At 42.0% G+C, this 25075-nt stretch overlaps 1 protein-coding gene across 1 annotated transcript; it reads left to right on the forward strand.

Annotated features, from left to right (window-relative positions):
- Positions 1 to 63: 63 nt before the first annotated feature.
- crata (carnitine O-acetyltransferase a) lies at positions 64 to 24962 on the forward strand. Its single transcript, XM_054611985.1, has 14 exons — positions 64 to 300; positions 4696 to 4992; positions 5167 to 5285; positions 5756 to 5809; positions 6313 to 6478; positions 8489 to 8663; positions 9600 to 9778; positions 11314 to 11414; positions 11624 to 11743; positions 19136 to 19258; positions 21322 to 21457; positions 21903 to 21965; positions 22392 to 22529; positions 23586 to 24962. Exons 1-14 carry the CDS (start codon positions 274 to 276, stop codon positions 23799 to 23801), a joined length of 1914 nt encoding a protein of 637 aa, XP_054467960.1. The 5' UTR covers positions 64 to 273; the 3' UTR covers positions 23802 to 24962.
- Positions 24963 to 25075: the final 113 nt, after the last annotated feature.

A 25075-nucleotide genomic window follows, 5' to 3' on the forward strand; every position in this document is an offset into this window, starting at 1 on the left:
TTTATGTTAACGCTGACATCACATATTATTATTATAACACTGTTTCCCTCCGTGGTCATTTATTCAGCACGTAACGCTGCATGACTCCTTCAGTAAGTCACACCCACCACCGAGCTACGCCACCTTACTGTGGTGTCGAGCAGCTGACCTGTACGGGTGTGAACACAGGAGAGTGCTGGCAGCCTGTCTACAGTGGCTCTCTGAGCACTGACTGACCGACCGACCGACCGACCGACCTGAACCCGGACCTGGGGGCGGTTCTTTGAGTGCAGGATGTGGGGCATTTGCAGCAGAACGATGGTAGGTAACGCAACTTTAGCTGATTTTGCTTGTTTGACACTGGCCAAAAGCCAACTTGAGCGGTAGTCGTTCAAAATTGATTCAAGAACTATTGACTTCAGCGGACCTTATTAATTGTGATGGATCAGTTAACACTAGTAAAGCTTACTGACGTGAGGTGGGGAAGGATTGTTAGCAAAGTTTGCTAACTTCGCTCGTAATGGAGGGAAGTAGATAGTGGCATTTGAGCTAACTGGGTCAAAGGTGATTTTGTGGTTCGCTAAGATTCAATATATGGTTAGCTAAGAGACACTTGAGGACAAGCTTGACCGAGACTATAGTAGTATATTTGACTGTTACTTGGTCTCGCAGTGCTAACTGTAGATGGGAAGAAAAACAACATTAACTCAATGTTACTCATCATCAGAATGATCTTGCTATTCGGCCAACGCACCTGCTTGGAGTAACGTCAACATGTCTGAAGGCCATTTAAATATCACTTGAGACAAACATAGTCCCTTAACCTGCTGAAAGCATATGTTGATTACGTTTACTAACGTAAGCTGTTTCCTTGAGTGACGGATACTGAAAATGTATATCCCTGAGTTCATGGGATAACAGAAACACAGTGCTGCAGGAGACAACATTCATTAAGCTTTTCCATTTCTGATCGTCAGATGCTGTCAAATAAAATAATTTAACATGAATGGGGGGGGGGGGGGGGGGGGGGACGGCAAACTAACTATAAGTCTCACGTACATTGACAAACTTTGCGTCCCATTGATTTTCTTGTTGACATAGTTCTCCACTCTGTAGTCGAGTTGAAAATGAGTACAGGCTGCCCTCTACCGGGGACATGTCGCTTTTAAAGGACGTCACTTTTTCTGAGACCTGTCACCGAGGAGTGGGGTCTGTCTACTGACTGAAGAGAGGGGCCGTGTTGCCAGATCAGAGTGACACCTTTCAGCGCGATCACAACTACAAAACATCCCACATTGCTTGAAACTCCTGTAAAACCGTTAAATATGCAATAAAAAAAAACCATGATAAGCATACAAAGCTTCATAAAAAGGTGGATAAATTGAATTGATTAGCATAATCACCTATATGGGCAGTATTTCAGCAACTGCTTTTCTGATTTGGACAATATTGGAGTGGGTTTTAGGGTGCTGTATCCATTTCAAACATTTTGTTTTAAAAAAAGGGCTGTTTAAACCAGAAGTGGCCATATTTCAACTCTATACTATTTTGATGAAGTTACATTTTTTTTATTTTCCGAGACACATTACATTACATTACAGTCATTTAGCAGACGCTTTTATCCAAAGCGACTTACAGGAAGTGTATTCAACATAGGTATTCAAGAGAACTACTAGTCACCAGAAGTCATAAGTGCATCTCCTTTCTTAAACAAGCATCTAAAAGCATAAACCAGAGCAAAAGTATAGTGCAGAAGCAGATTACTACGAAAACAATAATTGCAACAAACTAATACGAATACAATAAGTGCAACGAACTAATACGAATGCAATAAGTGCTACGAGGAAGGCTCAGGGTAGTACTTCTTGAAGAGGTGAGTTTTCAGCCTGTGCCGAAAGATGGGCAGCGACTCTGCTGTCCTGACGTCAGTGGGGAGTTCATTCCACCACTGTGGGGCCAGGACAGAAAAAAAGCTGTGACCGGGTGGATCGGCCGCAGGGACCTCTGAGCGACGGGGCAACCAGTCGCCCCGAGGCAGCAGAGCGAAGTGGTCGGGCGGGGGTGTAGGGCTTGACCACATGGCCTGGAGATAGGAAGGAGCTGTTCCTTTCACTGCCCTGTAGGCTAGCACCAGAGTCTTAAACTGGATCTTACAGGGAGCCAGTGGTCGGTCCGAGAGCTGGAGGGGAGTGACAGAGAGGTTAGCAGTAGAACAGTGTCTAGTGAAGATAAGATCCAGCTGGTTGCCGGCCTTGTGGGTAGGAGGAGAAGAGGAGTGGTAGAGGTCAAAGGAGGAGAGGAAGGAAAGCAGAGGTTCTAACTTATCAGTCTGGATGTTGAAGTCGCCGAGCATGATGAGTGCGGAGCCATCGTCATGGAAGTGAGAGACTAGTGTGTCAAGCTCCTCCAGGAACTCACCAAGCTTGGTGAGCTTGACTGGATAAGTGACGGTAACAGCATGAAATTCAAAAGAGGACGGGGAGAACTGTGGAACAGAGACAAGAGAGTATTTCCAGACACTAAATTGATTTGATTGGAAAGGTAACTTATGTATTTGAAATGATTTAAATAACTTCACCTCACTTATAAATCATAGGATATTTATGATCACAATTATTCAAACAATGCATAACATGTACATTTTAAGTCACAGACTATAAGACGACATTTTGATGTGACTCACAATTGGTATTGCAGGTAACAAAGACAAGAACATATCATACTAGAGTGATATGACTATGGCTGAATATTATCCTCAAAAGAGAGAAAAAGGCAATTAAATATACATGGAACACGAGTCCTGAAAAAAGTCTTTAAACACAAATTTACTCAAAATAGTCACAGTATTATGTGCACAGTTCCGCAATGCGTTACAACTGGAAAACTTTTATCAAGCAGTAGTGCCTTGCACTTCTCCTACTCTGTACTGTTATGAACCTCATCATTATCCTCAGCCTCGGCGCTGTCTGCATCTCATTCTCCAGACTACACCGTCTTGCTGTCGGTGTGTGTGAGCAGGTTGCAACATGTTCTTTCATAGTCCTTGCATTTAATGGTAAATGGACCGTGCTTGTATAGAGCTTTTCTAGTCTTCAGACCACTCAAAATACTTTAACCCCAAATGTCATTCCCCCATTTACACCCATTCATACACTGATAACAGGGGCTCAGGGAGCAATACCTTGCCCAGGGACACATCGACAGGGACTGAAGGAGCCGGGGCGCTACAACCCGCTCTACCTCTGAGCCACAGCCGGTCCTTTTAAGTTCTGTTGACTCTCCCCAGTATTCCAAATGAGGTCGCTGTGAAGCCAGGGTCAGACCCTGCAGTGTTGTGTTGGTGTTTGACTTATTTTGGAATAAAGTTGTTTCATTGGACCAGTGGTCCTCCCAGTTGCCACTTTTACTTTGCCGCGGGCCTGCTACATTTATCTCTATCTCTATTATTTATTCATTCGTACAAATATTGATCCAGGAAGCAACATGTGTTTTGATGTGGAACTCTGACTTCAAATAAAATGGTGTTATCACAAGAGATGATATGAAACACCTTTACATATTGTGGATTACAAACCTAATTACAGCCAGGAGATGAGCATGAATTGCAGATACATTTTTCGCAGAATGGTTACAGTTGAGATGACGTCTAAGATATTTATTTTTATGAATTGGTTGTTGTTCTGTATAAAACCCAAATCTTTCATCTCAAAATCACCTGCACTCTCTATTACATTGCAGTCATGAATCGAAACACATTTAATTTTTAACAGAGAACATGTGTTAGTGACTTTTAATCAGGATAACTTTGGTAGTATTTTTGTGGGAATAATTCTTAGCTACTTCGATAAAAGAGAATAACTTAAGCCTAATGCTAGGTGTGTGTTACTGATTGGTGTTTTCAGGTAGCTAGCTACATAGTGCAGTTATTGACTATTAGATACTTGTCCTATATCTGTGAACCAGACATGTTTAACTTCACTGGGTATTCTGACACTGTTTCTACAATTTCACCTAAATGGTGAAATTTCCAAAAGGTTACTGAAATAAAAGACTACATCCCACTGTGAAGAATCCATCAGAAGAAGGCTCATTTTCTCATGGGCTTCCATACAGACTTCCATACAATCAGAGGACATGAGAGAGAGAAGGCAGGTTTAAGACACTTTTCCACTGACTTCACTCTTCAAACCCAGATGTGGCCGCCAGACTGGAACACACTACTTTGTCAGAACATGGCACCTTGAACTTTGACCCTCTTGCTCATTCATATCTGCACCTCAGAGGATTATGGGTCAGAATAGCCAGGAAAAGCATGTTGGCTGGCATACTGGAAAATTCAACCAAATTTAAAAACATATAAATTCCAATGAGAATCTTAATAAGTCAAGTCAGTTCATAAAAAATAAAAAAAGTTGACGATTGGTCTTTTATTAGCATATTTCTTTGAATACATAAGAAGCCAGATTCATCATGTGTGGCCTGCATTTAAGAATCTAGTTTTTTTGTTTTTTTTCATTTTTGCTACAGGTGATGACATATTTGAAAACAGATGCTGTCTCAAAATAACTGCCTTAACTAGCAATGGTTTTGAAGAGCAGAGTTAGTCGGGAAGTGTGTCCGAGTTAGCTTTCACAGTTGACTTGGAAAATAACAACAACACACTTTTCTAACAATGCGACACACAAACTTATTCATTGTCCCCTCTTTCGCTCTCAGGTAAAGGTGGGGATGGCCAAACCCTGTGGCTTAATGAAATCCTGTCACTTGGTGAAGCCTGTGTCAGTGACTCGGGTCTCTGGCAGATACCTGACCCACCAGAAGGGACTGCCCAGTCTGCCTGTTCCCCCTCTGCAGCAGACATGTGAGCGATACATCAGTGCCCTGGAGCCCATTGTGGAGATGGATGAACTGAAGCACACTAAAGAGCTGCTGGAAGAGTTTCAGAAGACGGGAGGGGTTGGAGAGAGACTCCAGAGAGGCCTGGAAAAGAGAGCACGGAACACTGTGAACTGGGTGAGACTTTAGATTCTTTGAATCAAAAAGTTACAATGCCTCCCTGACACAACCTGTTTGCTTTCCTTCTCAACACAATTGAACTACAAAGCCCACTGACATTTGACTTCCTTCCTTTTAATCAACTTTCTGCCATGTTGATCTGTTTTTGACGGTGTCTCTGTGTCTATGTAGTTGTCAGAGTGGTGGGTGCAGGTCGCTTATTTCAGTTACCGGTTGCCTGTGGTGGTTCATTCAAGTCCTGGGTTGGTCTTGCCACGCATGAACTTCAGTGATAAGCAGGGACAGATAAGGTGATCACACGAACATTCTGCGCAGCTCGGTTTTTACAACCCATTTACAGCAGGTTGACAAACCTCCTTCAGAAGACCGGCGGCAGAGGTGTGGTGTTTGTGTTACTGTTACCATATTAAAGCAGCATTTACACAGAATGTCAGAAAGTGAGCCGATCTAATCAGGTTTGGATGCACACAGTTCACTGGAAGATGATGCACATACATGAACGGTTCGGCCAAACACTAATCTCTGCACATTTTTGTTTCTATAATAACTCTAATTTAATACAGTGTCTCTTTAATACACATTACCACCATATAATGCATTTTTTTCCCATATCATGCAGATGTGATGAGTTCTTTTTTTTTTTTAAAGTTTACAGAAAGCGCATTTTAAAAACTTGTAGACACTGTATTTCTGTCATTTAACCCACATCAGGATAAAAGTGAACCTTTAAATGAATGTGGATCATGTTCTCTCTGTTTAGGTTTGCTGCCAAACTGATAGCAGGTGTTTTGGACTTCAAGACGATGATTGACAAGTAAGTACTGTGCTTATAACCATCACCTGATTGTCCCATTTCTGGTTTTGGCTCTTAGATTCAGTTTATTATTACAGCCTTTTGTTAAAAGTTGCAGCCCTGATTGATTCAGACAGCCTACTGAAGATTTCTTAAAGATGAGAACACGCCTCCACAGTTGGCCTGACAAACCACATCTACCACAGATATCATATTACAAACACCATGTTTGATCCAAAGCAAGGTCTTCAACAAGAGGCTGGCTTCTAGTGGCTGGCTCAAGGTTCAAAACAATATATGTTTACATTTGATTACACCAAGTTAATTTGTAAACCTCTTTAAGTTTCTATCCAATCAAATTCAAAGACGTCCCGCCCCCTTCTGACACAAAATTATTTGCCAATCAGCCGTCAATCAAACAAAATAGGCTGCTTTTAAAGTTTTGTTAAATCAGTGATGGCGTAACGTTATTATTGTTATTAATGACAGGGACTGTATGTTCAATGTGGAATTATGTCTTGCAGTGAAACACTACCAGTGGAATACCTTGGAGGGAAGCCTTTGTGTATGAATCAGTACTACGAAGTGCTGTCATCCTGCCGTGTCCCTGGTCTGAAGAGAGACTCCGTGGTGAACCACGCCAAGAGCTCCAGGCCCCCTAAACACATCACTGTAGTCCACAACTTCCAGGTGAGGAGCACACTGCTCAAAGCAAGTTTAACTGAGTGTGGCTCTCTGGGATACCTGACATTACTGTACAGGATAACGAGTATCAACAAACTCAGTGGACTCTGGGTTCCAGTAGTCCCATAGTCAAATGTCGATTGGGGGATTTGTCTCTTGAAGAACTAACTATTAGGATAAGTGGAGTTTTAATTCTCACATGAATCTGCCCATCCACTACATCCATTCAGGGGCGGCTGTGGCTCAGTGGAGAGCAGGGTCATCCTCCAATCGGAGGTTCGATCCCTGGCTCCGGCAGTCCATGTCGATGTGTCCTTGGGCAAGACACTTAACCCCAAATTGCTCCTGCAGGCTGTTCCTGCGGTGTATGTATGTGTATGAATGTTAGTTAGGGTCCTGATGTGCAGGTGGCACCTTGCATGGTAGCCCCTGTCATCAGTGTATGAATGGGAGTGAATGGGTGATTGATTAGTAATGTCAAAGCGCTTTGAGTGGTCGGAAGACTAGAAAAGCGCCATACAAGTACAATCAATTAATTATTAGAAATAGCCAAGTGCTACTGCTGTTTGTGATGGTGGTTCTTGTTCAATATATATATGTCAGTCTCACACACACACACACACACACACACACACACACACACACACACACACACACACACACACACACACACACACACACACACACACACACACACACACACACACACACACACATATATATACAAAGAGCAGAGGAGAAGAATCACTTGTTGACTGGCACAGAGAAATGTCAGAGTGTATTATAGCCTCTTCAGTGCAAGACATATGAAAGCCTTCTGGAGGACTCCAAATATGGAAATAAGATTCCCTGGTCTATGAGACCAAGATTCCTTTTTTATTCTAAGCGGTATGTGTGGAGAAAACCAGGCACTGCTCATCCCTGCCCAATACAATCCCAACAGTGAAACATGGTGGTGGCAGCATCATGCTATGGGGGTGTTTTTCACAAAGGGACCAGGACGACTGGTTGCAATTGAAGGAAAGATGAATGCGGCCAAGTACAGAGATATCCTGGAAGAAAACCTCCTCCAGAGTGCTCAGGACCTCAGACTGGGCCGAAGGTTCACCTTCCAACAAGACAATGACCAGAAACACAGCTAAATAACAAAGGAGTGGCTTTAGAACAAGTCTGTGACCATTCTGGGGACTGGCACAGAGAAATGCATCATTCCCAAGAAGACTCGTCAAACTGAACAGCCAAGCTACTTCTAATGCTGCGTGACAAATGACATCTAATGACTACTGGATGTGGAAGTGTTGACAACAACACTTCCACATCCAGTAGGAAGCCAGCTAAAGGTCTGAGGTATAATCACATTCATTAGTGTGGTAGTGATCTGTATAATCTCTATTTGTTAAAAGTCTTTTTAAGCCCAGAGTGGACACATGGTTGTGAGGATCAGGTTAATCAAGGTCATTATACTGATCTATTCCAAAGTGATTACTTAAACACTTGATTTAAAAGCAGTAGTCTTTCACGATGCTTGAGGAACGATGACTCCAGGGATCTGATTGGTCAGGTGGCGGGCTGTTCTCTGAACTGAGCCTGTTATGGGCAGATTAGTCTTGTTGCATAGGTTACTGTGGTGATCTCCACTGTCATTATCTTAGAAACCTGAGTTAAATCCAAAAATGGCTGGATAACCCACTGATTTTTTTGTTTTGTTATACAGACCCATAATTTCCTACAGTGTGCTTACATGATTTATAACAAAACCTGGAACAAATATCTGCACACGTTTGACTTTTAGAGACACAATGGTGTCTTAAGCACCTGTGATGCATGAAGAGCTTTATGTTCTGATATGACAGAGCACACTAACCAGACAGGGGCAGCTATGATTGAGTCTTTGGACTTATTGAATCAAAAAGAATGAACTACAGCTGATGACGTTGTACAGCCAAACTGGCAACTGTGGAGTTAAAGGGAGAAGCTTGACGGAGCCTTTCTTGTCTTTTCTCCACATGGAATCAGTTTTATGCGTTGGAAGTGTACAACAGCGATGGGACTCCACTGACAGCCGATGAGCTCTGTGTCCAGCTGGAGAAGATCTGCAGCTCCTCACCACAGATCGACACGGAGCCTGTCGGCATCCTCACCACCCAGCACCGCAATGCCTGGGGCAGGGCCTACGTCACCCTCAGCCAGGGTGAGCTAAAAGACCACCGACCTTGATCCAAAGCAAGGTCTTCAACAAGAGGCTGGCTTCTAGTGGCTGGCTCAAGGTTCAAAACAATATATGCTTACATTTGATTACACCAAGTTAATTTGTAAACCTCTTTAAGTTTCTATCCAATCAAATTCAAAGACGTTCCGCCCCCTTCTGACACAAAATTATTTGCCAATCAGCCGTCAATCAAACAAAATAGGCTGCTTTTAAAGTTTTGTTAAATCAGTGATGGCGTAACGTTATTATTGTTATTAATGACAGGGACTGCTGTGAATAGCCAGGCCAATAAAAGGCAAAGCTATACATATCATGAGGAATGGTAACAGAGGTTTTTTTCACAAATGTGTGTGTGTGTCTCATTTGCGGTGCGAGCCTGTCAGTCTCTAAAAGAAGTAATGTTTTGCACCACTTCACCAAAGACCACAGCTTAAATGGAACTTTCTGGTTGGTAGCCGCAACAACAGTTTGTTTACCAAACGAAGGAGGAAGGCCAACGCAGCAGCAGCTTGATCGAGATGACTGCGGAGGCTGAAGCGGTATTAAAGGACCATGAGAGGCAGAAATGATGTCCGCTATGTAGAACCTGGTGCTATGAGTAGCTCTCAGCGGTCAAATGGTTCCTCTGATCTGAAGGACTTTGAGTCTTCTCAGATAGATGACAGCAGTGTCACGGAGCATCACCAAGAGTGATCGTCAGAAACAGAAGAATTCAAAGCTTGATTCCAAAAATCAGTTGTTACTTCACTATGAAGATATTTCAAACAATGAAACAAATTACAGTAGCACAGTGATGCATCCCTAATATGGAAACTTTAAATATATACATACAGTATATCTTGATTTAGTTAAACTGTTACTGCCTGATTACATAAGTACATCATGTTTTCTTTGTGTGCGTGTACTTGATGTGTCCAGATAAGACCAACAAAGAATCAGTGTCTGCTATCCAAAGGAGCATCTTTACTTTGTGTTTGGATGGAGCGATGCCTCAAGTGTCTGAGGAGACGTACCGCAGCTGTGCTGCCATCCAGATGCTGCATGGAGGAGGCAGCCAGTGGAACAGTGGCAACCGCTGGTTTGACAAGACGCTGCAGGTGACCCACAGAGGCCTGTTGTGTACACACACACACACACACACACACACACACACACACACACACACACACACACACACACACACACACACACACACACACACACACACACACAGTGTAGTTCTTAGTAATATTTGGACGAATGTTTCCCACGACTGTTTGGCAGAACTCTTCAGGCTACAACGGAAGTGACTTAAAACTCCTTCCGGATAGTTTGGCCCTCAAACAACAACAGAGAGATGGAGCTGAAGCTCCGGAGAGAGACTTTTTTGAAATGTGAAACGTTGACCAATCACTACAGAGCGGGCTAGCTGACCAATCAGAGCAACGGAGCATTTCAGAGAGAGGGTGAGAAGAGGTGCTGCATGACAGCCAGGATGAGAAAAACAAGGCGGATTATGAGCATTAACGCATGTAAACATGTAAAGTGTGTTAGTCCCATTGGAGCCAGGCTTGTCACTATATGCCCTGTTTTATGAAAGACCATTCTAGAAGTTCTGATCAAATATTCAGTTTCACAGTTTCTATTAGTGGGACGGAGCAACAAGAGTAGAATTTAAGGGGACTAATTTAACCATGCACAGTACAGCCTCCTAGGATTTTCACACCCTCACATTAGTTGTCAGATCTGTTCTTATCTTCACCTTCAATCTGATGATACAACTATGGAGTTAATAATAGATATTAGCTTCTCTGGTAGCAAGCACACTAAGGAACTACTGTAAGCTCAAGCATGGTGTTCATGAGGCTGGTTTCATGACTAGAAGTCCAGTAACCAGCACCCCCTGGGTCATATTAGGCAGGCCGGTCTTCCCAGTTCCCCCGGCCTCCCCAGATTTCTCCTTTGTTTCATGAGTGGTGAAATTGCAGAATTCCCAGACAGTGCGGCTGTGGCTCAGTGGAGAGCAGGGTCGTCCTCCAATCAGAGGATCGGCGGTTCGATCCCTGGCTCCGGCAGTCCATGCCGGTGTGTCCTTGGGCAAGACACTTAACCCCAAATTGCTCCTGCAGGCTGTTCCTGTGGTGTATGTATGTGTATGAATGTTAGTTAGGGTTCTGATGTGCAGGTGGCACCTTGCATGGTGGCTCCTGTCATCAGTGTATGAATGGGTGTGAATGGGTGATTGATTGGTAATGTCAAAGTGCTTTGAGTGGTCGGAAGACTAGAAAAGCGCTATACAAGTACAATCAATTATTATTATTATTATTATTAGTGCCCTGAAAAAGAACTGGATGGTAAAATGTGTTGTCACTCTCTCTCACAACACAGTGGCCATTGACAGAGCTCAGGTAGTCGGTATGTCTTTGTCAATGGAAACGTACCACTCTATGTTGACTTCCCTGATGGCCGTGGCTTCCTTAAACAGACTGGAGACTTGCTCAAAAGACTTCAAATAGCTCTGGAACATTTTAATTTAAATACTGATGAAGTTGGTATGGTAGAAACTTGACCTTGTCAACAAATTCCTCAGGCTGGATGTGAAGTAAATTCTTGTTTTATGTCTTGTTTTGTAACGTTCTGATCTTTCTTTCAGTTTATTGTTGGAGAAGACGGGACATGTGGCGCTAACTACGAGCATGCCCCAGCTGAGGGCCCACCCATAGTGGCCTTGATCGACCACGTAGTAGAATACACGTAAGTAGGTCAAGTGCTGTTTAGACTCTCTAGGGGTCGGTTTGGATTTCTTCTCGTCCGAACATCTTTGAAAGTTCAGCGATGAGACGGAGAGTACACAGAGACATGGACAGGCTGAAATTCACACTTGGACAACTATGGCTTCATTATGTTTTGCTTTGGTTTTTCTCCTATCTCATGTGTCATATCTTTCTTGTTTGTGCTAACAGGAGGAAGCCAGATATGACTCAGTCTCCCATGGTGCCTTTGCCCATGCCCCAGAAACTGAACTTCAACATCACACCTGAGATCAAGAAGGACATTGAGGAGGCCAAGCACGCCATGAACATGTGAGGACAGATTTTAATATATATATATATATATATATATATATATATATATATACACAGTGGGGCAAAAAAGTATTTAGTCAGCCACCAATTGTGCAAGTTCTCCTACTTAAAAAGATGAGAGACGCCTGTAATTTTCATCATAGGTACACTTCAACTATGAGAGACAGAATGGGGGAAAGAATCCAGGAAATCACATTGTAGGATTTTTAATGAATTAATTGGTAAATTCCTCGGTAAAATAAGTATTTGGTCACCTACAAACAAGCAAGATTTCTGGCTCTCCTTTAAGAGGCTCCTCTGTCCTCCACTCGTTACCTGTATTAATGGCACCTGTTTGAACTTGTTATCAGTATAAAAGACACCTGTCCACAACCTCAAACAGTCACACTCCAAACTCCACTATGGCCAAGACCAAAGAGCTGTCAAAGGACACCAGAAACAAAATTGTAGACCTGCACCAGGCTGGGAAGACTGAATCTGCAATAGGTAAGCAGCTTGGTGTGAAGAAATCAACTGTGGGAGCAATTATTAGAAAATGGAAGACATACAAGACCACTGATAATCTCCCTCGATCTGGGGCTCCACGCAAGATCTCACCCCGTGGGGCCAAAATGATCACAAGAACGGTGAACAAAAATCCCAGAACCGACTTCCGGTGGCGCTACAACAAGATGGACGTGTAGTGGTGAGCTCCTCAGAGTCGGTTTTTAAAAAGTACCTCCTATCAATGTAAATCAGCACAAAATTAGACTAAGTTGAATATGAGAGGAGGGAAATTGCACAGGAGGTGTAAGTCTGACAAGAAAATGAACAAAACACAAGAAAACCCGACTGTTGCCGAGGCTACTAATCAAGAAGATGGCGGCGGAGACGACGTAGAATCAACGGCAGGTGATGAAGCTAACGTAGCTAGCCAGCATGCACTGCTAGAAGGCCTCACACAACTCTCTAAGGAGCTAAGGGGCTTCAAACAAGACATGAAACGGGATCTTAGTGAATTTAGAAGCGATGTCAAGAAAACTATGAAGGAAGACTTTACTGAGTTTAAAGTCGAAGTTCTACGTGAGCTGCAGAGTCAACACGCGAGCATCGCCGAGGCACAAACCCGTATAGCTGACCTGGAATCAGCGTACCTGGAGATGAAAGACACGCTGCTGACGGTAGTGAAACAGAACTCGGGCATGCGAGACAAACTTGTCGACCTGGAGAGTCGTTCTAGGAGAAATAATCTCCGCATCTATGGAGTCCCGGAAGATAAAGAAGGAAGATCAGTTACGGAATTTGTAACTGAATTGTTTAAAAGCCATCTTACGCTTCCCGACGGCGTTGAACTCCAAATCCAGCGAGCGCACAGAGCCCTGATCCCGAAGCCAGCTGCGACCTCAACTCCGAGATCAATCATCGTTAACTTTCTACAGTTTAATGTTAAAGAGCTGGTACTTAAGAAAGCCTGGCAGCAGAAGATTGAACTAGAGGGCAAGCGATTGTTTTTTGACAACGACTATGCAGCTGACATAATGGAAAGACGCAAGGCGTACGGGCCGATCAAAGCGGTGCTTAAAGAGAAGGGGATCCGGTTCCAGACGCCCTCCACGAAGATACGAGTACACTGGGACGCCGGGTTGCGGGTCTATGATAGTGCCGAAGAGGCTGCACGGGACCTGAATACACGTGGGATAAAGGTGTCGGTGACGGAGAGGGTGAACACCGCGGCTGCCCTGGAGGAGAGGCTGAACGAGGTGTTGCCATGGAAACGTAGAGAGAGGCTCACCGAGTTCAGACGGAGCCCACCGCCTTAAAACGAAGGGATGAAGTGAAGTGGACCAGATAAGTGATAAACACTTTAGATCTGACCAGGTGTTTTACATGACAAATCTGGAACACGGGATATGTCACTTTGATTTAGGCAACGGGAGAGACATATTTTTTTTTGTTAGTTAATCTATTTTTCTAACCTGAGGTCTATATAATACAAACTTTAGGAACAAGCCTCTTAGTGGTTTTAGTTACAATGATAAAGAAAACTTTTTTTTTGTTTTTGTTTACTAAGGTCTCCGTCATGTGAAATTATACAAATCCCGGCCAACATATTTGAAAGACTTATGACTCATTTGATTATCTTTAGGAAACCGATGGAGGGAGCACTTTTTGTATGCGCTAAATGTTGGACATTTCTAGTACAGGTGGAATACCAGTTTGTAGGTATTTTCTCACTACTAGGGAGGGCCCCTTCAGCAAAGAGGCACTTTACCCTCCTCCCACCAACAGGGAACATAAGGAATGGCAAGTAGCATCCTTTCTCGCTGAAGTCACACTGTTCTGTGTTCGGTTGTTTTTCCATGGTTCATGTTCCTTTCTCTTGTTTGGGTACGGATTGCAACTCGGCTTCATAAACACAAATGATAGAGAATAATATTCAGATACTGTCGTTGAATGTGAACGGTTAAAACAACCCTGTTAAACGACGGAAAATAATGACAAAATTAAGGAAGGATAAGGTACAGATTATATATCTACAGGAGACACATTTGTCTAGGCAGGAACATGAGAAGCTTAAGAAGTTTGGCTATGCAAATACATTTTATAGTTCATTCCACCAGGGTTGTAGAAGAGGTGTGGCTATACTACTCTCTAACTCGGTGAAATTCGAATGTATTAAAGAAATCAGTGATAAAGAAGGTAGATATATTATTGTGAAAGGAAAACTGGAAAACGAAGAATTAACATTGGTCAATGTTTATGCCCCACCCAACAGTGAAAAGCCCTTCTTTAAAACTCTACTGGACAATATTATCCTTGAAATGGAGTACTAATATGTGGAGGTGACTTTAATATTGTCATGAATAGTAGTCTAGACACAACAAACAATAGGAAAAATACCAACCATGTCACAAAAATGATCAAGACCTTATTTAAAGAATTTGGGATAGTTGATATTTGGAGGGAGTTTCATCCCTCTAAAAGGAACTATACACACTACTCAGCACCTAATAAAAGTTATGCCAGAATTGACTATTTTTTTATGAATAAAAAGGACATATACAGAGTTATGGAGTGTAAAATCGGCGCAGCAGACGTGTCGGACCACTGTGCAGTTTATCTTAAAGTCAGACTAAAACCACACGAGAAAAAGACGTTATGGAGGTTAAATGTTGGATTACTAAATAGTAAATCTGTTGTTGAGGGGATCAAAAAAGAGATTATAACATATCAAAAAGAAAACGACAACGGAGAGGTTAATGCTGTAATCTTGTGGGATGCTCTTAAAGCAGTTATGAGAGGGAAACTCATTGCGACGACGTCATCTATCAAGAAATTTAAAGAAGCAGCATACAGGAAGGAAAAGGAAAAATTACTGGAAATTGAAAAACAACACAAATATACTCGAGACTCGACATTGCTACCAAAAATTAAAGAAATTAGAGACAATATAGATAAACTATTAACCTCTGACATAGAAAAAAAAAACAAGACTTCTTAAACAGTCTTACTATGAAGTGGGACCCAAAGCAAAGAAAACAAGACTGCAAAAACAACAGGCAGATAGGACAATTCATAAGATAAGGGATACTGTCACAAATCGGTATCCTCTGAACCGAAAGAGATTGAAACCATCTTCAGGAACTATTATCAAAATTTGTATAGTCAACCTCCATCCGCTGACGCTGATCAGATTAGAGCTTTTCTAGAGACGCTCGACCTACCAGCAATTGGGAAAGAGCAGAATGACCTTCTGACTTCACCCATCACAAAACTAGAAATAGAGAAAGCCATGGGTAGACTGAAAACAAACAAATCCCCTGGCAGTGATGGTCTACCAGCGGAGTGGTACAAAACGTTCAGTGAACAACTTGTACCACTACTTGAGTCGTCATTTAACTATACGCTTGACCATGGTAAACTCCCACCATCCTGGAAGGAAGCTGTAATAACAGTGATTCCTAAAGGAAAAAACAGTGATATCTGCTCTGGCTACAGACCCATATCAATACTTAACATAGATTATAAACTATATACTTCGATTATTGCAAAAAGGTATGAACACTTTATGAATGACATTATAGAGGAAGACCAGACCGGCTTTATCAAGGGACGTCAAACCCAAGATAACATAAGGAGAACCCTACATATAATTGAACATATCAACAGCAAAAATATCAGTGCAGCCCTGATAAGTCTTGATGCAGAAAAGGCATTTGACAGTGTAAACTGGTCATTTCTGTATCAGGTACTTGAGAAATTTGGACTAAATGAAAAAGCGATTCAATGTATTAGAACACTTTATCAAAACCCAACAGCAAGGATAAAAATAAATGGGAGTCTGACTGATAGTATAGTATTAGAACGATCTACCAGGCAGGGATGTTGTCTTTCACCGACCTTATTTGCAATATTTATAGAGCCTTTGGCACAAGCAATTAGGCAGAATAAGGACCTTAAAGGGATAAAAGTCAGGAATGAAGAACACATCATTGGGCTTTTTGCCGATGACGTAATTTGTTATTTAGAAGACCCAGACACATGCCTCCCCACATTAATCAACCAACTTGAAATGTTCGGCTCTTACTCTGGGTATAAATTAAATTTGTCGAAAACAGAGATTTTAACACTGAATTACAAACCATCCCAAACCCTACGACAAACACTTAACTTAAATTGGAATTCCAAAACTATGACATATCTTGGGGTTAAAATAACAAAAGGTATTGATAATCTATATAGAGCTAACTATATCAAAGTGGATCAGGACATTAGGAGTGATATGGAGAGGTGGGCTATTCTTCCACTCGATCTCAGTTCACGAATAGACACTATAAAAATGACCATCCTTCCAAGACTCCTTTATTTCTTTCAGTCACTACCAATCGAGATACCTGAGAAACAATTTAGAGCCTGGGATAAAACTATATCAAGGTTTATATGGAATGGCCAAAGGCCGAGAGTCAAATATGAAACATTACAGATTGGAAAACATAAAGGGGGAATGTCACTACCAAACCTTAGGGAATATTTCCATGCAGCACAAGTTAGACCAGTGATTTACTGGTGTACTAAAAATTATGAGGCGAAATGGAAAAACCTAGAACGGTATGTAGAAGGAAGGGAAATTCAAAGCCTTATTGGGGACAGAAATATAGCAAAAGAGTTACTTGAACAGATGGATGCTATCACCCGATTTACGCTGGAGATGTGGTTTAAACTGGTACGAAAATACAGATTACAAGAAGAGCTCAGGCTTCTTCGATGGATAGCCTATGACAGGCATTTTATCCCGGGTACACTTCTGATCTGAGGTTTAAACAGTGGATACCGTATGGAATAACAGCAATATGCACAGTTATTAAAGATGGGAATGTTGTGAGTTTTCAGGAGCTTAAAGACAAGTATTTACTAAATAATCAAGACCACTTCAGATATATGCAATTAAGGGACTTCTTTGACAGAGAAATAAAGCACAATATTAACTCGGATAAAAATGGAATAATCAGAACCGTAATTGGAGTTTACAACTCGAAGAAATACAGAATCATATCCACCTTATATCAACATTTGATGGACAGTTTAGGAAATACAACATCTTATGTAAAACTGAAATGGGAAAAAGAACTTGATGTGAATATTACAACAGATGAATGGCTCTATATTTGGAGGACACAACAGTCCTCAACATCCTCGCGAACTTGGAGAGAACATTGTTGGAAGAATGTCATTAGATTCTTTATCACCCCCCCAAATCAAGAGCAAATATCTGTCTATTGCTCAACCATGTTGGAGGAAATGTGGGGCAGTAAATGTAGATCATTCTCATGTATTTTGGTTATGTCCTAAAATTGTACAGTTTTGGGGAAATGTCCATATGGTTACTGTCAAAATTCTGGGATATGATATACCTAAGTCATGTATGCTGCTTTACTTTGGTAGTATGACCGGAGATATTGTGCTAAGAGAAGACAGGTATCTGCTGAAAATCTTGTTAGCAGCTTGTAAGAAGGCTATCACAAAGAGATGGTACAAGGAAGAACCACCATCACAAGATGGTTGGCTGTTAATTGTGAAGGAAATATATGATATGGAACTGTTAACTCACAGGATAAGATCCCAAGAGGAGCGATGTCACGAGAACTGGGAGAAATGGACAATGTTTACATCTCAACGATAAGACAGGATAAAAAAACCCTGAATATATCTCAAGATTTATAATGCTTTTGAAGGAACAGAGCAATCCGGAGCCCTTTTGTTTTTGTTTTGTTTGTTTGTTCTACCCTTTTGTATGTATGTGATCTACCTATGATGGAAAAAGCAACAAAAATAAAGTGTTAAAAAAAAAATCCCAGAACCACACGGGGGACCTAGTGAATGACCTGCAGAGAGCTGGGACCAAAGTAACAAAGGCTACCATCAGTAACACACTACGCCGCCAGGGACTCAAATCCTGCAGTGCCAGACGTGTCCCCCTGCTTAAGCCAGTACATGTCCAGGCCCGTCTGAAGTTTGCTAGAGAGCATTTGGATGATCCAGAAGAGGATTGGGAGAATGTCATATGGTCAGATGAAACCAAAATAGAACTTTTTGGTAAAAACTCAACTCGTCGTGTTTGGAGGAGAAAGAATGCCGAGTTGCATCCAAAGAACACCATACCTACTGTGAAGCATGGGGGTGGAAACATCATGCTTTGGGGCTGTTTTTCTGCAAGGGGACCAGGACGACTGATCCGTGTAAAGGAAAGAATGAATGGGGCCATGTATCGTGAGATTTTGAGTGAAAACCTCCTTCCATCAGCAAGGGCATTGAAGATGAAACGTGGCTGGGTCTTTCAGCATGACAATGATCCCAAACACACCGCCCGGGCAACGAAGGAGTGGCTTCTTAAGAAGCATTTCAAGGTCCTGGAGTGGCCTAGCCAGTCTCCAGATCTCAACCCCATAGAAAATCTGTGGAGGGAGTTGAAAGTCCATGTTGCCCAGCGACAGCCCCAAAACATCACTGCTCTAGAGGAGATCTGCATGGAGGAATGGGCCAAAATACCAGCAACAGTGTGTGAAAAGCTTGTGAAGACTTACAGAAAACGTTTGACCTCTGTCATTGCCAACAAAGGGTATATAACAAAGTATTGAGATGAACTTTTGTTATTGACCAAATACTTATTTTCCACCATAATTTGCAAATATATTCTTTAAAAATCAGACAATGTGATTTTCAGGATTTTTTTTTTCTCATTTTGTCTCTCATAGTTGAAGTGTACCTATGATGAAAATTACAGGCCTCTCTCATCTTTTTAAGTGGGAGAACTTGCACAATTGGTGGCTGACTAAATACTTTTTTGCCCCACTGTATATATATATAACAGTTCTCACTGTCCTGACATTCCTTCCACTCCTTCCACCACAGACTGGCCCAGGACCTGGATATGAGGGTCATGGTATTTGGCCACTTTGGGAAAAATGTCCCAAAGGCCCACAAGATGAGCCCTGATGCTTTCATACAGATGGCCCTACAACTGGCTTTCTACAGGTGAGACGCTGAGAAGTGGTGTTGAGACGGAACTATGGTTGCATCCAGACATTTTACTCTTGACATTCTAAACCAGGGCTAAGTAGAGCGTTCATGTAAAAAAAACTTTATCACACAGTTAGGATGTAACCGAGATTCTTGTTTTCATGAACTGAGATGAGATGGATTCACCTGGTGTTTAGGTACTAATCTGTGGCAATGCGTAGGGTATAAAAGTCTGACTTAAGATGTCAATAATGGTCCTAAACTTTGACTTATGAGAAAAGTAGGACTTGAAAACTTTCTATTAATAAGCTCAAAGTTAGATTTTAAAAACCTAAAGTGTGCCTAGTGTTAGGAAATGAAACATTGCTGTTTATTAACCTCCTTCAAACAACTGGGTTTATTAAGGTTTCTCTTTTAAAAACTACATTTCAAGATTACATTTGAACACATCATGATAGCGTTAGAATTTACCCTCACCCAATACTCATTTTTACTGAATAGAGTTTGAAAGAATACATTTTTTAATTTTATTGGTTTATTTGGTTGGGACAGTGCACATTAATAAAACATTTCTGTAAATGCGCCAGAGTTAGCCAAGAGGCTATTTTTCATCTGCAGTCCTTCCACAGATGTTACAAAGTCCCCCTAAAAACAGAATATAAGCTTAAGCTTATGCAAGTCAATGCAACCTCTGTGAACTTTAGCTGTTTGGACCCTTTCTGTCGGCAGACGAGTCGCTCACTGCGATAACTCTGAGAAGCATAATGGCGATGAAAAAGTGAAGCTTCCTGTTGGCAGCACTATAGTTCCATATTCCTGACATTTTATATGAAGCATTAATGAGTTGAATTATGTCTTTGTGTAGACCACATTTTGCCTACCAGTGTGATATGACTTTACTAATATGACTCACATTAATCAATATCATCCTTCTTTCAAGCTACAAATGAACATTTTCAAACAAATTGGTGTTTTGAGACAGGTTGATGTCACCCAGTTTTCAACTAGAAAGGAACATTCATATCCTGGTTTATGCTCACTGGGTGTGTGTGTATGTGTGGCTTTGAAGTTACTGTCTCTGCTGCTGTGTGCAGACGTAAAACTATCATACAGCACACGCGTAAATCTGAAGGAAATATAATACTTGACTTGCTAGTAAGTCACCCAATAACATCCTGACAACCATCCATCAATCAATTTGCAACTTTTATCCTTCATGTAGCCCTGTGATAGGCTGGCGACCTGTCCAGGGTGTACCCTGCCTTCGCCCATTGACAGCTGGGATCGGCTCCAGCACCCCCGCGACCCTTAACTGGATAAGCGGTTACGGAAGATGGATGGATCCTTCATGTATAGAATTTGTAGGCAGCTGGACAAAATTTTGGTATCTGAAGTGCTCTGGAGTCTGTCTGTAGTATTGACCAATCCATTAGAGCAGGCTTTGGTTCGATGCAGGTAAACAGTCCGTGTGGAGATCAAAAGAGCCGGAGGGCATTGGGCAAATGTAATGTCGGTTTCAAATCAGCTTGTAAACTGGCTACATGTGAAACCATCCGGTTGTTCTCATTGTCTTTCATCTCGACTTTCTAATCCAACTGGGAACAACGAGCAGCGCACGGAAAATAAAAAAGTCTTGACCCAGATATCCAGAGCAGCAGAGCACCAGAGATATAGATCCTGGACCTCAGATGCTTATCTGTCTTGAGACTGATGTAGAATGAGCTTCATCATTATCATTTCTACCTTCCTCTTATTAATATTCGGCTGTAAACTGGGCAGAACTTTTGGATTTCATATCCTGGAAATTGAAAATGAAACATTGAAACATTATGTTTATATTCGGTCTTACTCACCAATATGCATTGTGTGTATTCTCGAGCTCTAACAAACAAGGAGTGTGTTTTCCTCCTTCATAAATTGTTTGCAAGGCAGATTTTGGGGGCCACCGTAGTTCTCGAGTACAGCTGGATGCAATCAGCAACCTCACCACTAAATCCTACACGCTGCTCCTTTAACTGCTTCCATGCATCCATGATGAGCAGCTAGTAGCCTCTCTGTCTCTCCTCTTGTCTCGGCAGGATGAACCAGTGCTGCTGTTCCACATATGAAAGTGCCTCCCTGCGTATGTACAGACTGGGCCGTACCGATACGATCCGATCAGCCTCAAGCGCCTCTGCAACCTTTGTCATGGCCTTTGATGACCCCAGCAAGCAGGTGTGATGAGAGGGGGCATTTTAAAGGGATGTATTTGTATTTACAGCAACCTTCTGGGCAGTAAACTGACCAGCTGTCTGACATGGTAAAGCTGGGCCTAATCAATCAGCCTGGACACTAAGGCTGGAGATATACTCATTCCTAACTACACATGCACACGATGGCTTCCTCATATCCTGCGTTTGGCCTAAATGGTACAACAGTTGTTCAGAGACAACTCACAGCTGTTTGGCCACTGAGCCTCCGTTACATCACTGGAAACCTCATTAGAAACAGATTCAGCCAGAGATGGAGCTAAACACTTAAGTGATCATTTATAATGAGCACAAATTATATTTCTATTGTTGAGGAATTTTAATATGACACTTAAAGTTTCAAGTCACCTGTCAATAACTAACTCTAAGATGTGTTGTAACATTACTGTCTCCTTTCCATTTTATCACAGAACACTGAGAAAGTAGATCTAATGGTGAAAGCTGTGAACGCACACAGGTCATACACTACCATGGTGAGTATCCACAGGACCAGGATTGGCAGAGTTAAGGACAAGTCTGGTGATAATCTATGCTCTCCTTATTGACAATAACTCTGAGCAGAGCCAAACCAACAGTGAATGTATCCACTAACAAGTAGAGTGTGATGTCTCTTCTTGCTCTGTCCTCTTAAAACACATCAATGAGCCTCACTGTTGTCATGGTGACATGTTCCTGCATATTTAGACTAAATACCACATACACCATACTGCTGCCACAAATACTAGAATACTAAATCACTAGAGCAACACATGTGGATGTTTTAGGAAACCAGTGGACATGGTGTAACTGCTGGTTGTTTGCATAAATACAAATATGGAATAATGCAAGCCTTTATTTTTTTAGAGGTTAACATTTGGTGACTAACATCACATGTGAAGGAATTCTCTCCATCCCAACAGGCGATCAGTGGCCAGGCCATAGACAGACACCTCCTGGGCCTTAAGATGGTGGCTGTTGAGGAGAACCTCTCCATACCTGATATCTACACAGACACTGCCTACGCCAAAGCCTTACACTACAAGTTATCTACAAGTCAGGTATGTTCCGGGGTAGGGGTGGGGGCTGTTACCGATCCCAGCTGTCACTGGGCCAAGGCAGGGTACACCCTGGACAGGTGACATATGACGGAGAGAACCAACGCTAACATGGCCTGGGAATTGAACCCGGGCCCCTTTTGCTGTGAGGCGACAGTGCTAACCACTATAACACGGTGCAGCCTCACATTGCTGTATAGTACAACCAAAATATTTTCCCTACTTAAAAAAATTAAATGTATAGTCCTACAAGGTAACATAACCCACACCAAAATCTGAACTTATTGATATTCACATGAAGCGGTCTCCAGCACAAGTCAATTATCTAAAAAGAAAAAAAAGATGAAAAAGACAGGGAGTAAATGCCAGGAGCTTTTTATGACTTTAACTGAATGCCAAATTAATCAGAGCACACAATGCCAAACTGCCTCCAAGTCACGACATGACCACCGGTGGCTGACAAACAATGTAGCATTTAGAATGCTGTTTTTTAAATGGAGTCTGGTACAGCTCACGCCGCACAAACAAAACCGGAGCTAGATTACATCACTGCCAGGAAACTTCACAGAGAGCAATGAGGATCAGTTTTAAGTGAATATTCTGTGGTCCAGCTGACAGCCCTGAATCTGTCAGCATGTTAGTCTGTTTTTCACTACGGACAGCCTGTTACCGTGGGCTACCAACAATGTTATCTCACTTCACATGTCTCTCACCGGTGTGATGTCTGGCGGTGCTGGATCTATATTCCTGGCTCGTCCCCCACTCTGTTGCATAAAGTTTATGTTTATTTACAGTTTATTGTGTTTGGAGAGATTTTTACATCAGCAGCGCCATATAACTGCAACTGATAGAATCAGTAGAGGCTTTTGGAGGCGTTTTAATCCATCTGATATCGTCATATCGCACACTGTTGGTCAGGGGTGACACTACCACTGCATAATGGTTAAGATATTCTTTGTTCTTTGATCTAACACTTGGACCTAAAAGAACCGCAGATGGAAAGTATGCCTCATGTATTTAACCCCATTTACCAAAACTACGTTCTCTTTTCTTCACAAGGTACCTTCCAAGACGGACTGCGTCATGTGTTTCGGCCCGGTTGTTCCCGACGGATACGGCGTGTGCTACAATCCTATGGAAGATCACATCAACTTTTCAGTGTCGTCTTTTAACACCTGTAAGGACACAAAAGCAGCACATCTGGCCCAGGCCGTGGAGGATGCGCTGTTGGACATGAGGACAATGCTGGAACAAACGCCAAGAGCCAAACTGTGAAGGTCCTCCAGGCTTCATAGGGCTAAACTCAGCAAGGCACTTCTGAGTCACATTTAAATAGGAAGCCCACTCTTAGTGTGATTGAGTGACGTTTGACAAATGACTGAACCCCACCCCTGCTGCAAGACTGCCAAGCTCCAGCTGGTAGTCCAGTCCTCTCCCCGTTTTATTGATGGTACTCATGTGACCTGGCGTTCCTCTGGTGGTACAATGCTCACGCACATTACAATAATCATCAGTTTTACAGACATTTTTGTAACTCAAAATATATCATTAACTTAAATGATCTTGTTGATGGCTATGGATGAATATTTTATTATTGTATTATCAACTAATCACCTGGCGAGACCCAACGGTCAGTTGCTGTGTAGCCACAAACTGGTTTAGGTCTCTCTGCCTGCTTTATTGGCCAGGTATGTAGGTGCCCCTCATTGTAGATACACAGAATCAGAAATGCAGCTAGAGTGAAAATTAAGAAGATAAACATATATAACAAGGAACAACAACATTCTACGTCTACAAGTCCACTGTTTTCTGTTAACAATATTAAATTTGTGTAATGGTGCAGAGTGCAAATATGCTGGAGTAGATATTGAATGTAATATATTACTTGGGTGGATATGTACAGTTTACAGTCTATCAGTATATACAGGAGACTAGTACATCACAGCATGTCAGCTGTTGCACACTCTGACTGTTGAAGGTCTATTTCAAAATGCATCTCCTGTCACTTGTAAACTATGCATTAGCAATCTAGTAAGGCTTGTGCAGTGGTCTGATTGGCTGATGGTTAGTCTCTTATATGCAGTACAATGGATTCTTTATTGATTTTATCAGTTTAAAGTAGCCATGTTTGAAATGATGTACTATGACCTATTGTTGACTGAATTCTAATTTTGTTTTCAACATTTGTAAACTGCCAAATCATCCTCCGATTTGACGTCTCTCTCTGGAAGACAAGCCTTCACTTAATTGACTTGTATTGTCCAGTGATCATTTCATCCATGTTTGTTTCAGGATAGCACACAGAAGGTGTAATTATTCTGGAAGCAGAAATGAAGATAATGAAGATAACGAGAGGGTAGTCTAGCCAGAACCCTGCATAATATGGAACATGTGATGGGTCGTTCCCATTGTTCAACAATTCCAAATTAAATGCTTTTCAAATCACCTGTTGTGCCTTATTGTTGGTTTAATACACTTTAGTGAAGCACCATTTGCTTTTCAGCCCGTCTAAATTCACTACTGACAAAAAATAGCATGGAATAGTGTGA

Source organism: Anoplopoma fimbria, chromosome 14 (assembly GCF_027596085.1).
Source record: "Anoplopoma fimbria isolate UVic2021 breed Golden Eagle Sablefish chromosome 14, Afim_UVic_2022, whole genome shotgun sequence".
NCBI lineage: Eukaryota > Metazoa > Chordata > Actinopteri > Perciformes > Anoplopomatidae > Anoplopoma > Anoplopoma fimbria.

What these genes read in the sequence shown, in the direction of transcription:
- crata (XM_054611985.1), top strand. Translation starts at nt 274, where the DNA reads ATGTGGGGCATTTGCAGCAGAACGATG. An exon ending in CACGGAACACTGTGAACTGG is followed by an intron (nt 4,993 to 5,166) that starts GTGAGACTTTAG and finishes GTGTCTATGTAG; the next exon opens with TTGTCAGAGTGGTGGGTGCA. An exon ending in ACAGGTCATACACTACCATG is followed by an intron (nt 21,966 to 22,391) that starts GTGAGTATCCAC and finishes CCATCCCAACAG; the next exon opens with GCGATCAGTGGCCAGGCCAT.